Source organism: Pongo pygmaeus, chromosome 8, assembly GCF_028885625.2.
Source record: "Pongo pygmaeus isolate AG05252 chromosome 8, NHGRI_mPonPyg2-v2.0_pri, whole genome shotgun sequence".
NCBI classification, from domain to species: domain Eukaryota; kingdom Metazoa; phylum Chordata; class Mammalia; order Primates; family Hominidae; genus Pongo; species Pongo pygmaeus.
This window is the reverse complement of record NC_072381.2, coordinates 59,829,240-59,844,420: the sequence shown is the minus strand read 5'-3', so window position 1 is coordinate 59,844,420 and position 15,181 is coordinate 59,829,240. Positions and strand designations below refer to the sequence as shown.

The 15,181-nt window shown below is 39.1% G+C and overlaps 1 protein-coding gene across 8 annotated transcripts in view; it reads left to right on the top strand.

Moving 5' to 3' along the window:
* Positions 1–15,181, top strand: part of NRG3 (neuregulin 3) — a 1,100,020-nt gene that overhangs the window by 843,759 nt on the left and 241,080 nt on the right. For all 8 annotated transcript variants that reach the window (XM_054435830.1, XM_054435829.1, XM_054435827.1 and 5 more), the window contains one exon: positions 10,448–10,521. In XM_054435830.1, the coding sequence (XP_054291805.1) occupies positions 10,448–10,521 (74 nt within the window). The remainder of the gene's footprint in view (positions 1–10,447; positions 10,522–15,181) is intronic.

Sequence of the window (15,181 nt, the reverse complement as noted above, 5' to 3'; positions counted from 1 at the left end):
ATATCTGTTGTTTAAGCCATCTGGTCTATTTTGTTATAGCAGCCCAACCTGATTTATATAGTAACTTTAGGATGTCTTACTAGGGCACAGTTTTATGTTTCTTGCTGAACTGAGATCTAACAAGCATAGTCATTAGCTTTGATATGGTTTGGCTGTGTCCCCACCCAAATCTTATCTTGAATTATAACTTCCGTAATTCCCACATCATGGGAGAGACCCAGTGGGAGGTAATTGAATCATGGGGGGGAGTCTTTCCCATGCTGTTCTCCTGGTAGTGAATGGGTCTCACAAGATCTGATGGTTTTATAAATGGGAGTTGCCCTGCCCTGCACAAGCTCTCTTTTTGCCTCCTACCGTCTATGTGAGATGTGACTTGCTCCTCCTTGCCTTCTGCCATGATTGTGAGACCTCCCCAGCCATGTGGAACTGTAAGTCCATTAAACCTCTTTCTTTTGTAAATTTCCCAGTCTTGGGTATGTCTTTATCAGCAGGGTGAAAACAGACTAATACAACCTTTCTAGTCTGGACATGTCAGTCAATTACTCTTCTGATTCTGAGCAAGTAGAGACAAGTGAAGGAATCTCCCAATGGTTGTCCCTTAAACATCAAATTTTATGATTGGCTAATCTCTCAATTTTGAACATATCATAAATCAGAACAATAAAGAGAAATCATGGGGGGTAGATGTGACAATGAACCCAGCCTACTATTGGCTGAAAAATATTAAATGATGAGAACATTTAATTAAGTAGACAAATGGGGTAGATAGCCTGACTGTCCTCTGACTTTGCTGTTAGCATCTAAATCCACCTAAATTATTTGATTATTGGATGTATTTACAAGGAGTAAGGGCAGTGTTTGTGTGTGTGTGTGAGGGTGTGAGTGTGTGTAAAGGTACACAGAGCATGTACTAAATCAAGATTCAGTAACCCCATTTAGAAAGGAGCACGTGAGACTTCTGAGAGGTTAATCACAGGCCTCCATCACCCTTCTAAGTGGCAGAATTGGAGAGCATCCTGCAGCCAAAGACATGCCTTTTCCTCCATAACTGGCTACCTACCTTGAAAACTAGAATCTCACATTTTTCACAATAGATCTTTTGTATACTAAGAAGTCAGTAACACTGCATTTCCTCAAATTGACATGAAGCAAAATTTCATCCATCTTCCAACAACCTGTCATTGTTGCCCCTCTAAACCTTTTCTTCTTCATAAGGGCAATTATTATTTTATTACCTCTGGTATGATATTAAAATTATTAAGACTTTCCTCCAAGGGGCCACCATATTACTGTCTCATTTACATTCTTATACTAAAAATAGATTTTTTTATACCAGATGTGGTAAAATCAAAGCTAAGTTAGACAGAATGCGTGATTCCTCCCACATAGCTGCTCTGGAGAACATCGCCATGCACCCTTAAGTGTACAGAGTATTCATGCCCATGTTAGGTGTTTTAGTTTTGTTAATGAGGTGGTGAGGTTGAGGTGAAGCTCATGACTAAGTAGAGGCAGAAATCTCTATAAAGACCAAATGTTTATTCAGACTGATGTGAGAATTCCTTAGCCTCTGATTCTCCAAGAACAAATGTGTCATAATTAGAAGTAAAAAATTGATGTGAATGGGTTGCTGTCTCCCAGGTACTAAAAGTGACCAATGAAGTGTATGGCTAGCTGCTGGACACAAGTCCCTGATACTCAATGCCTGGTTGAGAAGACCTTGTAGTTGAGCAAACTCATTTGTTATTATATTTTTTAACTCATCAAACTTGAACTTGTTCTTTTTCTTTTCCTTTTTTATGGCTCAACTAGTGATGCATGCAGCACAACACCTGGATTTGGGCAAATGATTTTAAATTCACACGTAAAAAACATAGCAATTTTATGATGAATTGGCCTCCATCTACTTCTGAATTTAAACTTTGCTAAAGGGAAAATCCGTACATTTTCTTTTCTTTCTTTTTTTTTTTTTTTTTGAGACGGAGTCTCGCCCTGTCACCCAGGCTGGAGCGCAGGGGCGCGATCTCGGCTTAATGCAAGCTGTGCCTCCCAGGTTCTGGCCATTCTCCTGCCTCAGCCTCCCAAGTAGCTGAGACTACAGGTGCCCATCACCATGCCTGGCTAATTTTTTGTATTTTTAGTAGAGACAGGGTTTAACTGTGTTAGCCAGGATGGTCTCGATCTCCTGACCTCGTGATCCGCCCGCCTCAGCCTCCCAAAGTTCTGGGATTACAGGTGTGAGCTACCGTGCCTGGCCAATCCCTACATTTTCTTAAAATTTAAGATACAATTCCATTAGCAAGAAATGTCAGAGTGACATTTTAAGCAACGCTTGCATCAGACAAAAAATGTATGATATATTTGAAATCTATTGACAACACATTGGAAAACCTTCAAGAGTTCTAAAGCAGCCATTACTCTGAAATTTAAAATAATCCCATTTTAGATTCTTTCAATTATAGTTAAGAGGATTTTGTAAAGGCTGTGCCTATAGCCAGTCTGTAGGTAATTTTAATACCAAGTGATTAACTTAAAGATCTTCCTGTATTAATTAGTGTTCTTTTTTAAATAAGAATTCTTAATTAAATTCTCAATTCAGCAAAAGAAACCTTATTCTTTAATCAGTGTCACAAAATTCTCCATAGTCAAACTTAGATCTCAGTTTCCGTGATGAGTGGCTGGGGAAAGCAATGCGCTCTCCCACCATTAATACCTTTTGAGCCAATAACTCTAGGCTGTAGATCCTTAGCTAGAAATGTTTTTGTCCACCCAGAATACACTTTGCATTTAGACTGAGGCCTCGTTTGAAATTCTGGCTCCTACATTTCCCATCTCCTTGACACTGGGCAATTCAGTTTTCCTTGCTGAGAATCCATCCTGTGTTTTGTTTGTTCATTTTGGTTTTGGTTTTGGCTTTTAAATCAAGGGTAGTCTGCAGTCAAGAAATATCACTGGAAGCTGGGTGAGGTGGCTCACGCCTGTGATCCCAGCACTTTGGGAGGCTGAGGCAGGCGGATAACTTGAGGTCAGCAGTTCAAGACTAGCCTGGCCTACATGGTGAAACCCCATCTCTACTAAAAATACAAAACTTAGCCAGGCATGGTGGCACATGCATGGAGTCCCAGCTACTGGGCTGAGGCAGGAGAATTGCTTGAGCCTGGGAGGCAGAGGTTGCAGTGAACCGAGATCGTGCCACTGCACTCCAGCCTGGGTTACAGAGAGAGACTCTGTCTCAAAAAAGAAAATGTCATTAGTCTTTGACCAATATTTCTGCAGTCCTTATCCAGCCCCAGTTCCTAGTAATCACCATTCTACTCTCTGCTTCAGTGAGTTCAACTTGTTTAGATTCTACATGTAAGTGATAACATGGTATTTGTCTTTCTGTGCCTGGCTTATTTCACTTAACATAATGCCTTCCAGGTTCATTCATGTTGTCACAAATGACAGAATTTCCTTTTTTTCTCTAAAGCTGAATAGTATTCCATTGTGTATATGTAGATACCATATTTTATTTATCTATTCATCTGTTGCTGAACGTTTAGGTTGATTCCATTTCTGGGCTATTGTGAATAGTGTTGATATAAGCGTAGGAATGTAAATATCTCTTCCACATACTAATTTTATTTCCTTTGTCTATGTACCCAGTAGTGGGACTGCTCAATCGTATGGTACTTCTATTTCAAATTTTCTGAAGAATCACCATTCTATGTTCCATAATGGCTTTACTAATGACATTCCCACCGGCAGTGCACAGGAGGAATAATTTCAAGAAATCTACTGCATAATATAGTTATGACTATAGTTAATAACAATGTACTATATACCTGAAAAATTGCTAACAGTAGACGTTAAGTGTTCTCACCACAAATAACGTAAGGTACAATATAGGTTAATAGCTTGATTTAGCCATTCCACATTGAATACATATTTCAAAACATCATGTTTTAAAACATTAAAACATCATGTTGTACATTATAAATATATATAATTTTTATGTCATAAAAAAAGAAATGTCATTATCATTCTTTAGTGACAATTCACCTGAAGTCTTCTTACCCATAGTTGATGAGTGTCTCTTAAATTATAAAGCTCAGGAAGTATGCCTTTAAATCACTAACCAATGGCTGTGATATGGTTTGCTTAAGAACATTTTTAGATTGGAGAATAATTTACAAATCTAGGTCTTTCATTTTTAAAATAAATCATGGTTTTAGTTCATGATATTTGGGCCATATTTTTAAATCCTAATCTTGGGAAAGGTGGTTAGGTATATGGCAATTTGTGTCTCCACTGAATTTCCATATAGAATGCCAGAAGGTACCACAGATAAAGCAACAGCTTTAAGGTCAATCCCAGCTGAGTTTGTATGTAGTTCAAGTACTTACTGGCTGTGTGGTTTTGGGGTAATATACTTAACCTTTCTCAGTCTCTGTTTCTTCAGTTGAAAAGCTGGGATGATGCTTTCAAATTCAAATAATACTAAAAACTAACATTTCTTGAATGCTTATCATGCACCACAAGTATTGTATCATTTACTCCTAATAATAAATCCAGGGGGTGGCTGCTGTTATCTCCATTTTACAAATAAAGAAAGGAGGCACAAAAAGGCAGAGCAGTCAGGCTTCAAAACCAGGCAGAGCTCCAGACCACCTTGCCTCTCAAATGTAAACTTGAAATGCCAGACGATCTTTCCATTTTCCCCAACCAAGGACTGACCCTGAGGCTGAGGAGAATTGGCAGAAGAGAGAGAAGAATATCTGGAGGGTTTGTTCCTTTTTCAAATTAGCATTTAATAGCCCCTGTTAAATTGGCAGGCGTGTATATTACTGATCATGTTTCTATTTTCCTGTAACACCAAAGAGTAAAGGCCATTTTTTTCCTATGAATAAAAGTTGTCACGATCAGGAAATAAACCATATAGTTTGTCTACAACCATTTCCCTTGTGAAGCTAATTGATTTTGGCTAGTTAAAACTTTATGTCTAAAATCAAGGTCCAAAGAAGAAAGCGTGTATACCTTCTATAGCATTTATAAAGAGACCAGGCACTATGCAGGAATTGGAGCAAACATTTGAACATATTTGTATTCTTCATATATTTGTCTCTATAAATTATATAAAATCCATTTTTGCAGATACAGAGTATAAGATTCCTAGGCATAAAAATGACTAAAATGCAATTGTATATAATATCAGCTACCTGCGCTTGTTTTTCTCCTTTCCTAATACCATCTCATTTTTTGGGGTGGGTTGAAACTGAGAAACAAAGATATTAAATAATTTTCCTAAAATACACCCATACAACTAAATGGGAAAGCCATAATATAAACCATCCCTCTTAATCATCATGATATTAATAAGGAAGACAGGTGCTAAGCAACCATATGTTGACTGGGCTATCTATGTAGATAATCAAGTCCCTAAGAATGAGGACAGAGTAGAATTGGAGAGTGTGACAGTGAAGCAATAATAACACCTTTCGTCACTGAGTAAATGACCAGGAAATCCACAGATGTGGAGAAAGAGAGTAGCACAGTTCTCTCAATAGAACCATGTTAGTGTTGCTTGTTTTTGTATCTGTGTTGTTTTGTTTTCCTAACAAGAGGAAGAAGGAGAAATTGAAGAATGATCTGGAAATGTAGGGAGGCTGCTGATTACAACTGGGGGTTCAATTTTTCACTCATTGTCATATTATAAGCCGTAACTTAGTTGTTATTCAGGAAATAGGCTGAAAGACACTGGCAGATGGGAATTGTAGAGATGGGAATGCTCTGAAGTTAGCAGTGTGGCCAGGTGACCAGGATAATCACTTTTAGCTGGCCAAAAGATGATCATTTCTGTGGGAACATCAGCAAGTGAATGACCTGACCATTTTAAGTCTCTTCCTTAGGGTCCTCCACATCCAGCCTGGGTGATATGTGGCTCAATCTGCTTTACCACACCAAGCAAAACAAGTACTGAATTTCAACCAATGATCACAGATCTTGTATTGTCTCATCCTTGCTGGTACTGTTAGCTTTTCTCTGGCTCAATTGTTGCCTTTTAAAACTCTTTACTTAAACCCAGCCACTGGCCTTTTCCTTGGGGACAATGTAGAAGAGAAAACAATGATAGAAGGGAGTGCTTTTTATTTCAGGTACAGCTGGACAGGTGGGATGGGTGAGGGCAAAGCTCCAAGGATGTCAAGAGTAGAAATAGTGATATCTGCCTTTGAAATTACACAACTCCCTACACAACCAAGTGATTGGAGCTTTGAAAGCAATGAGGAGTAGAAAAGTAATAGAATATCAACCTAGTTAAGGCAAGCTTTGCTGTGGGGAAGGGAAGGTCCTGAGCCTCTATTTGGCCCTGAGGCTTATCAACCTGTTACTTCAGTTGGGCTCAGAAAGACTCCTGCCCCCTCCCCATTCCCTCCCTCCCATTGTGAGGGACCAATCACTCTTATTCTGTGTTGTCTTACCATCTCTTCCACCACTTACCTGCTCTACTCTGCTTTGCACATGGTCTCCTCAACTGTGCCCTTCCCTACAGCCTTTTAAATGTGGAAGAAAAACAAAACAAATAACATGATCAAGAACTTACTCGTTTCCAGGCCAAGTGCAGTGGCTCACACCTGTAAACCCAAAACTTTGGGAGGCCAAGACAGGAGGATTGCTTGAGGCCAGGAATTTGAGACCAGCTTAGGCAATCTAGAAAAACCCCCCTCTACAAAAAATTAAAAAAAAAAATAGCTGAGTATGGTGGTGCACAATTGTAGTTTCAGCTACTCAGGAGGCTGAGTCTGTAGGATTCCTTGAGTCTAGGAGGTCAAGGCTGCAGCTAGCCACTGCACTCCAGCCTGGACAACAGAGTAAGACCCTGCCTCAAAAAAAAAAAAAAAAAAAAGAAAGAAAGAAAGAAGAGAAGGGAAGGGAAGAAGGAAGGAAGGAGGAAGGAAGAAAGAAAGAAAGAAATTTACTGGTTTCCAATGTAACAAATCCTTTATCTCAAAGTAGATGTACACTTAGAATTGAAGACTTTTTTAAAAACAATTACAATGTCTCGGCTCTTGTGAACTGAGTTTGCTCTATGGTTATGTCACCGTGGATAATGATTTTCTCATTTTTTTACACAATGTTTATCAACTTTGGCTGTGCTTCTGAGCATACTCCCTGTTTTGTAAAACAACTGGGGAACATTGAGATTTTTCATATAATTTCTGTAATGCCAGGCTTCTAAGGGATAAAGAAATACAAAGAACAGTGACTGGACAGATTGAGTGGAGCTTTGAAAGCAATACAGAGTAGAAAGATAATAGAATATCTACTATAATGACACATGCACAAGTGTTTTTATTGCAATACTATTTGCAATAGCAAAGACTAGGAACCAACCCAAATGCCTATCAATGATAGACTGGATAAAGAAAATGTGGCCCATATATACCATGGAATACTATGCAGCCATAAAAAAGAATAAGTTCGTGTCCTTTGCAGGGACATGGATGAAGCTAGAATCCATCATTCTCACTAAGCTGAGAAATAAGCACAGAAACAGAAAACCAAACACCACATTATCTCTCATAAGTGGGAGCTGAACAATGAAAACACATGGACGCAGGGAGGGGAACATCACACACTGGGGCCTGTCGGGGGGTGGGTGGCTAGGGGAGGGATAGCATTAGTACAAATACCTAATGCATGTGGGGCTTAAAACCTGGATGTCGGGTTGGTGGGTGCAGCAAACCACCATGGCACATGTATAACTATGTAACAAACCTGCACATTCTGCACATGTATCCCAGAACTTAAAATAATTAAAAAAAGAAAGATAATAGAATATTAGCCTGGTTAAGGCAAGATTTGTGTTTTTTAAAACATATATTCCCCATTAAAGATTACACATGTACTTCTTAATGTTATTAACTTTGTCATGTATTAAGTGAACAGAAAGGCACTTCTGTTATACGAATTTTTTCTTATTCTTGTATCTTTCAAAAAGAAAAAAGAAAATAAAACAAACAAATACGCACTCAACTCTCCCCCAAAAAACCAAAACAAAAACAAGCAATGCAATAATATTTCTCAAAAGATATGCTTGACACACTATCAGAAGGTCTGCCAACTTCAATCTATGCACTAGAAGTGCATTTAAAACTTTTATTCTTTGTTTCTTGTCTTTAACATTGTAGTAAATTCAATCCACTTCACTGGCATTACCTGCTAGCAACATTCCATCTTCACATTTGGATGAGTGTGAACTTATCAAGGTGATATATGTGCGATTTTTAATGGAAATTTTACTTTGTTATTCTTAAAACTGGGTGTCAATTAGCAGTGACTTGCCTCCTTAACAAAGGAACAGGGTTTGCTGCCTGCTCAGCCACACAGCCCGTGGGGGCTTCCTAGCCTGGGCTAGGCTGCTGCAACATCATCACACTTTATTAGTTACAGCACAGAGGTACGGAGGCAGGAGGAAAGTACTCACTATGCAATTTTCCTGATACCCCATGAGGCCTGAGCACCTCAGGGTGGGTTAGCACTCATGGAAAATCAGTTTAAGATGGGAAAATTTCTTTTCTTTCCCACACACAAATAGAATAATGCATTTTAAGTAACAAAGAACACTTAAAAAGCAAAACAAAAACAAAAAGACACTTATCCTTAAAAGCCACCATCTCCTTAGGATATTCCTCTTATATTAAATAAAGATACAAAGAGTAAAGTGTACTTAAAATCTCTCACAAAGATTGGAAATAAAATCTTCAAAAAGTGAATGCATACAATAGCACATACCCAGGACATAACTCATTATTATTGGGAAATGAAAATGAGAGCACCATGGTATGATAATTCTGAATAAGAACAAGCTAATTGCATTAGGGCAGCTTTCAGAAAACAAGAATTTATTTTTTTTTATGACAAATGTGCCTCAGTACAAAGTACAGAAAGTATTTTCTGACTCTTATTGTGATATGCCTACTTTATTTCAAGTGAAATAAATGAATTTTTAAAAGGTCATGAAAATATGTTTATGCTTTAAAAAATCATTTCAGTAACATGTTGGGTATCTGGAATATCCATATATTGGAGGTCTTTGTTCTCAGTCTACAAGGAAAATTGCCAAATCCACTCTAGAGTGCCAGCCTTAAAAAGGTGTTGAAGAGAGCCTGCCCGATTACCTGAATTCCAGTTTGGCTCACAATGAAAGGTAGAAAAATTACCTCGATGCATTTCAATGTTGCTTCTCCCCTTGCAATAGACCTTATTTAATAGCTTATTACACTCAGAAAACAAAGCATATTCTAAGGAAAGAACTCACGACTCATGGCTCCTGTCTTTTGGCAGAACGGCCTCTTTGAATTCTTTTGTCAATTTCATAGATTTCTAACAAGCAGAGAACTGTTTTTTAAATCTGATTGTTTTTTATGCCAGCAGCACTATTTCCTCCTCTTAAGTAGGACAGATTCATCCTATAAGCAACAATGGATGCTTCCCTGCTGAACTCGAGCATGACAGATTAAGCTTCGAGCAGACCAGTAAATGCCACCTCCCCACTTAACAAGGCTGTTCAGAGCCAGGCGTTTGGGGCCTCGCTGTAGCCATATTTGTTCCTGGAACCGCTGGCTGATGATCCACTGCTGTCCGAGGCGGCCAAGCAGCCCTGACTGAGCGAGCTATGTGAAGACCCGACAGGGGCCTGGCAGGGCTGAGGGGGCATGCCTCATTGCTGGTGCTTCCGGTAAAATTCCTTGCCTCCAAATTGTGCCCGCCTCAGGACACTTGGCTTGTACAATGCCAGGCAGAAAGTAGACACTTTGCACATGTTTACTGAATATAAAAGAGAAAAATAGAGAGAGAAAAAATCTGAGTTTAGAGATGCCTTTCAGACCTTGCCAGATAAAATGCTGTTATTTCTGGCAAAGTGGTTAGGTGACACTGACTTGGAAGAATAACTAAGAGGTAAAAAAAAAAAAAAAAAAAAAAAGTAGGACTAACAGTGAACAAGCTAATAAAACACATGGAAACAAAATCAGTAGTAGCCAAAATCAATAATAGATCAATTATATTTCAAAATATCTTTTATCAGAAAATGGCACTTGCAATATGTTTCTAAATGCCTTTTAGAGACCAGTGTGTTGCATAAAGAAAAATACACCTGCATCCAGAATTATAATTTTGAGAACCATTATTTAGATTGCTGTGAGGTATCTTAATATGCTATTCAATTTGCTCCTTAGATATTGCATATCAAACTATAAAAGCAAAGCTACACTGTTGGTTTTCTCCTTTTTTGGCTAAGAAATAGAATTGAGAATCTGCCTGTTGAAGTCAGAAACGGACTGAATCAAAAAATACAAAAGCAGGAATGTACTGTTCTCACATTTATGTAATTGATGGCTATTTTACTTGTTGAAATCTTAAGTCTTTCACAACCACATGTGTATGTTTGTCATTTATCCCCTTTTCTCAGGTGCAAAGAAGGCTACCAAGGAGTCCGTTGTGATCAATTTTTGCCGAAAACTGATTCCATCTTATCGGATCCAAGTAGGTCAAGCATTTTTCTTCTCTCTAATGCAATATATAGGCAGCTTTTATTCTGAGCAATGGTTGTTAACTCAGCTGAAAGCCATATTTCAGTCTTGTGTCTCTGAAAGCTGCCAAGGACAGAAGCTGGTGGCAGATGTTGATGTTCAAAGCATCCTCAGAGCTGGCTCAGTCTAGGTCTTCTCTGATGATGAGGCCTGGCTTCCGGATTCCACCTTCAACCCCTGCTGGGAACTCCCAACAACCCGGGCCTCCTTAGCTTTCCTTCTGCTCAGCCACCTACCACCTCATTTCAAAAGCAGGGATCTAGAAAAATAAAAGAGCTTATTATTTACCTGCAATAATGTTATGGAAACTACAGTATTATACTGCTTCTTATGCTTTGGTTGTTAATTTATGATAGTATTAAACCATACCTTACTAAAGTAAGAAAACGTGTACGAAATCATGTAAGAAGTTTTCAAGCAGACTTTGAAAACTCCATTTTTGGCAACACTATTTGCATATCAGTGATTACTGTCCTAAGGACAAATTATTTTTTCTCCATTCATGGAAGAAGACAATTTGCAGACTAAAAAATATGGCTAGTCATTAGTTTCTGTTTGTATATGAGTAAAAGTAACCTTTTATGCTTAAATGTCCAAATCTAGTCAAATGTGAAATGTTTATCTTTAAAGAATTCTCTGTTCTTTCAATAGCTACTAGAATTGAATCATTACTAAAAAAAGGGGATTTTCATTGAATCAGCAATTTAGTTTAGTGAGGATAATGATAGGCATTTTGCAATCGTAAAGGCCAAGTTATGGTTTTCTGAATATCATACATACGGAACACAGACTTCAGCAAAATATTTTGTACTGACTACGGACAGAGGTCTCCCTGCTTGTGTCTGTGCGTTTTGCTGCATAATGAATGTGTCTAGGCGTCTTCCAACATCTTTTCAAAATTCATATTTTCATTTTCCCCTGAATTTCTAGCTACATTTACTCAAGTAAATGCAAAGTTATTTGAAAGAAAAAGGTTTTGTTTAATTTAATTTAATTCTATTTTATCTTGACGAAGCAATTCACCATACAGTAACTACTCTTTCTTTGCAAATTTAGCTTTCCTTGAGAAAAGTGAAGGTTGCCACAGGGATATCTCTATTTCCTGAAATGTGAGGCACAGTTCTCTAGGAATTACCCAGAGAGGATGGTATTACTGGAATTTTTGGTATCTTATTTATCAAGTGATTTGGGCCACTTGCTAAGGTGGCATCTGAAAGGGTATTCATGGTTATGGTGTGAGACATATATTTGGCATATTAGGAAACTTGCATAAAATAATGGGCTTGCTGATTTCTTTCTTTTTCTTTCTCTCTCTTTTTTCCCCACTTTTCCTAATGTACCTAGTTTTTCTTTGTTTTTCTTTCTCTCTTTTTTCTGCTTTTATCCCTTCTTTTTTCCTATTTGTTTCCCTTTCTTCATTATTTTGTCTCCTTTAATACTTCTTCCCTTCCTCCCTCTTTCCCTTCTTCCCTTTTTCCCTTTCCCCCTTTCCTCCCTTCCTCCCTTCCTCTCTTCCTTCCTTCTTTCTTTCCTTTCTTCCTTCCTTCCTCCCTCCCTCCCTTCTTTCCTTTTTTGCTTTCTTTTCATATATGGCTGTGGAATAGCTATTCAGTACAGGTTACAAAGGGCAAGGCCTTGCATATGGTACAAAGTGGGTAAAAAATCTCTTTAAACAATCTAATCAAATTTTACCATCCATTTAGATATCATAGTTCATCACTGCAAGAGTGGAGGATGGGGTCACCATAATGACTATTCTCTCCTCACAGAACAAAATGGTCCCATGGTTACAGTCACTGTCCCTGAAAACCTATTTCAATTTCTATTAAATTGCTATTAAAATTACAGCTGTGTGAGCCAGGCATGGTGGTTCATGCCTATAAACCCAGCACTTTGGGAGGCAGAAATGCTTGAGGTCAGGAGTTTGAGACCAGCCTGGCCAACATGGTGAAACCCTGTCTCTACTAAAAATACAAAAATTAGCCTGGTATGGTGGCAGGTGCCTGTAATCTCAGCTACCTCTGGAGGCTGAGACAGGAGAATCACTTGAATCCAGGAGGCAAGGTTGAGGTGAGCCAAGATCACGCCACTGTACTCCAGCCTGGGTGACAGAGCAAGACTCTGTCTCAAAAAACAAAACAAAACAAAACAAAACCAAACCCATATCTCTCTAAAATGTTTCTGTGAAGTGAAATTGCAAGATAGAAAATTATTTTTATATAAAATTGCAAAAGGAACATACTTTGGCTCAAATGTAGAAAAGAAATACACTAAAATGTTGTAAGGACGTGGAATTTTATGAAATTGTTTTTCTATTTCTCCAGTTTTCTGTAAAGTGGTATATCATTATGTGAGTCAAAATGCCAGAATTCCTTGAAATTTAAAAAGAAAGAATAAGCACGGAGAGCCCATGGATGAGTCCTTGAGACACAGCTTAAATGGAAAAGCATTATGTCTTGCATTCATCCATGCACACGTGCATTTCTTCAGGTAATCATTAATTCATTTCATCAGTATTTTCTGAGCATCCATCAAGTGCCACCTAATCGGTCAGGCTCTGTTAATACAAAGGTGTGCAAACAGGATTTAGGCTCTGAGGACCCCGCAGATTAGTGAGGGGGAAAAACATGTGGATATATAAACATGGGGATGAATTTGGTGTAACATTTACCCTTTTCTGACGTTAGCAGATTTGATTTGGCTCCCAGGCCTCAGGTTTTCACTTGAGCAATGGTAACAATAATACCTATAAGCATTATTGTTATCGTATAGATGGACAGAGTCAATGCCAGATAATGTCAGCCCACTTCCCTTATTCCTCACTATAATTGTTACTAATATGCGTTTAAATGATACATGTGCCAGGCACTGTGCCAAAGGCTTTACATGGATTATTTTATTAAACCCTCACAATCACAGTTTAGTAAGGAGAGTGCTGACAATTGCCCACATTTTATAGATGAGGAAATTAGACCTCAGGGAAGCTAAGTAAACTTGCTCAAGGTCATACAGCTAGTTAATGCTAGAGTTTAACTTCCATTCCAAATGACTCCAGGACCTGAGCTCCCAATTGCAGGGTGCTTTCCTCCCTCCACTAGAGCCCTCCCTTCTCTAGTTATTTTCAACAGGACATTTATCACTCTAAATTCCACTGACTGAAACTCAATGACCTGCGGCAAACATTATTCTAAGGAACAATATTTGCACAATTTTCATATCTTAATGCAGCAACTTGAGCTTCCATGGAGATTTAAATCCCTAATGAAATTTCCTTGTCAAAATTCTTGCTGAAGGATTGTTTAATTTGCTGCTCATGATATCTTCGGAATGACTGTATGCTCAGGAAATAAGCTTCCACTCAACTCCCTCCCTCCATTTTTTTTCTCTTCTGTCTCCTCTCTTCTCTCCATTCTGTCTTCCTTCCTTCCTCCCTCTCTCTCGTCTGTCCAGTGCATACTTTTGCTGAGTGAAATCCCTATTAGCAGGGGGTGAGAAACCGCTGCTCTTTTATTCTCTCCCAGGCAATGCAAAGTTGGTCAGAAATGTGTATCTTTTACATTAAATTTTAAAAATAAAATCTTAAATGACCTACGTTTAGGAAAATGGTGCAAGGATGGCACTGTGAGAGCCTTAATGGCTTGAGTGTCTTAGCAGTGGTTCAGAGCTGGGTCCTCAGACTATTTCAAAAACTCATCCCCTCTGCTCTCTTTTCAATCCCAAGAACCTATAGCTAACTCCATTCAGGAACATATTTACCTATGAGGATCAGTCTTATAAAGTGCTTCAGTGACAGTTTTTGTAAATATATCTGATGCACCAATCTGTCAGATTAATCAAACCCTCCTATGGATTCAATGTACCACAAGTCGCATTCAGATCATGAGGCTGAATAGCAAGCAGGGGTTCAGGAGGAACGTAGTGAGTGACTCAGACTTTGGTCAGCGTCAAGAGGAAGTGACCTTCTGTGAAGGAGCCAGCATCAGCTACTGTGGCATTCTTGAAGGGCATATTTCTGCCCCCTGCCTCCTATGCTGCCAGCCCACTGAGGGATAGCAGCAGTAAGCTTCCCGGAAACTGACTTGTAGACTCCTGCCCTGGTTTTCCTTCCTTACTACCCATTCCCACCCAGGGTAGTTACCATCCTCAGCCTTGAAGCACAGTTAGATGGAGCTGAACTATGTGTCAGTCAGAACTATGAGCCAGCCAAGGTTTTTCTCCATCTCCCCTCTCATGAGCACATGCCAAGCTGAGTTCCCATCAAGATCCTGACATAATCACCAGCCAATGGAAGCGTGGGAGATGCTGCAGAGAACAGACTCAGAACAGAATCAAAGAATGCAGTGGGGTAGAGAAGATGCCCATTGGAAGCAAGGGCACGCCTCCTCACACACAGCTGGAGGCAGCCGTTTCTACCCCACCCTGTGCCTTTCTCTCCCTGTCAGAATCCAGTACTTAGCGTGTTCCTGGCTGTGATGGCAGGCTTGAGTCTGCAGGCTCAAGCTCTGGCATGCAGTGTATACAGCTTAAACACTTGGAGTCATCTAGCCCCTCCGTGGAAGGCAGGAGCATCACTTCCATCATGTGTTCATACGTGCTGACTTAGATTCGCACTT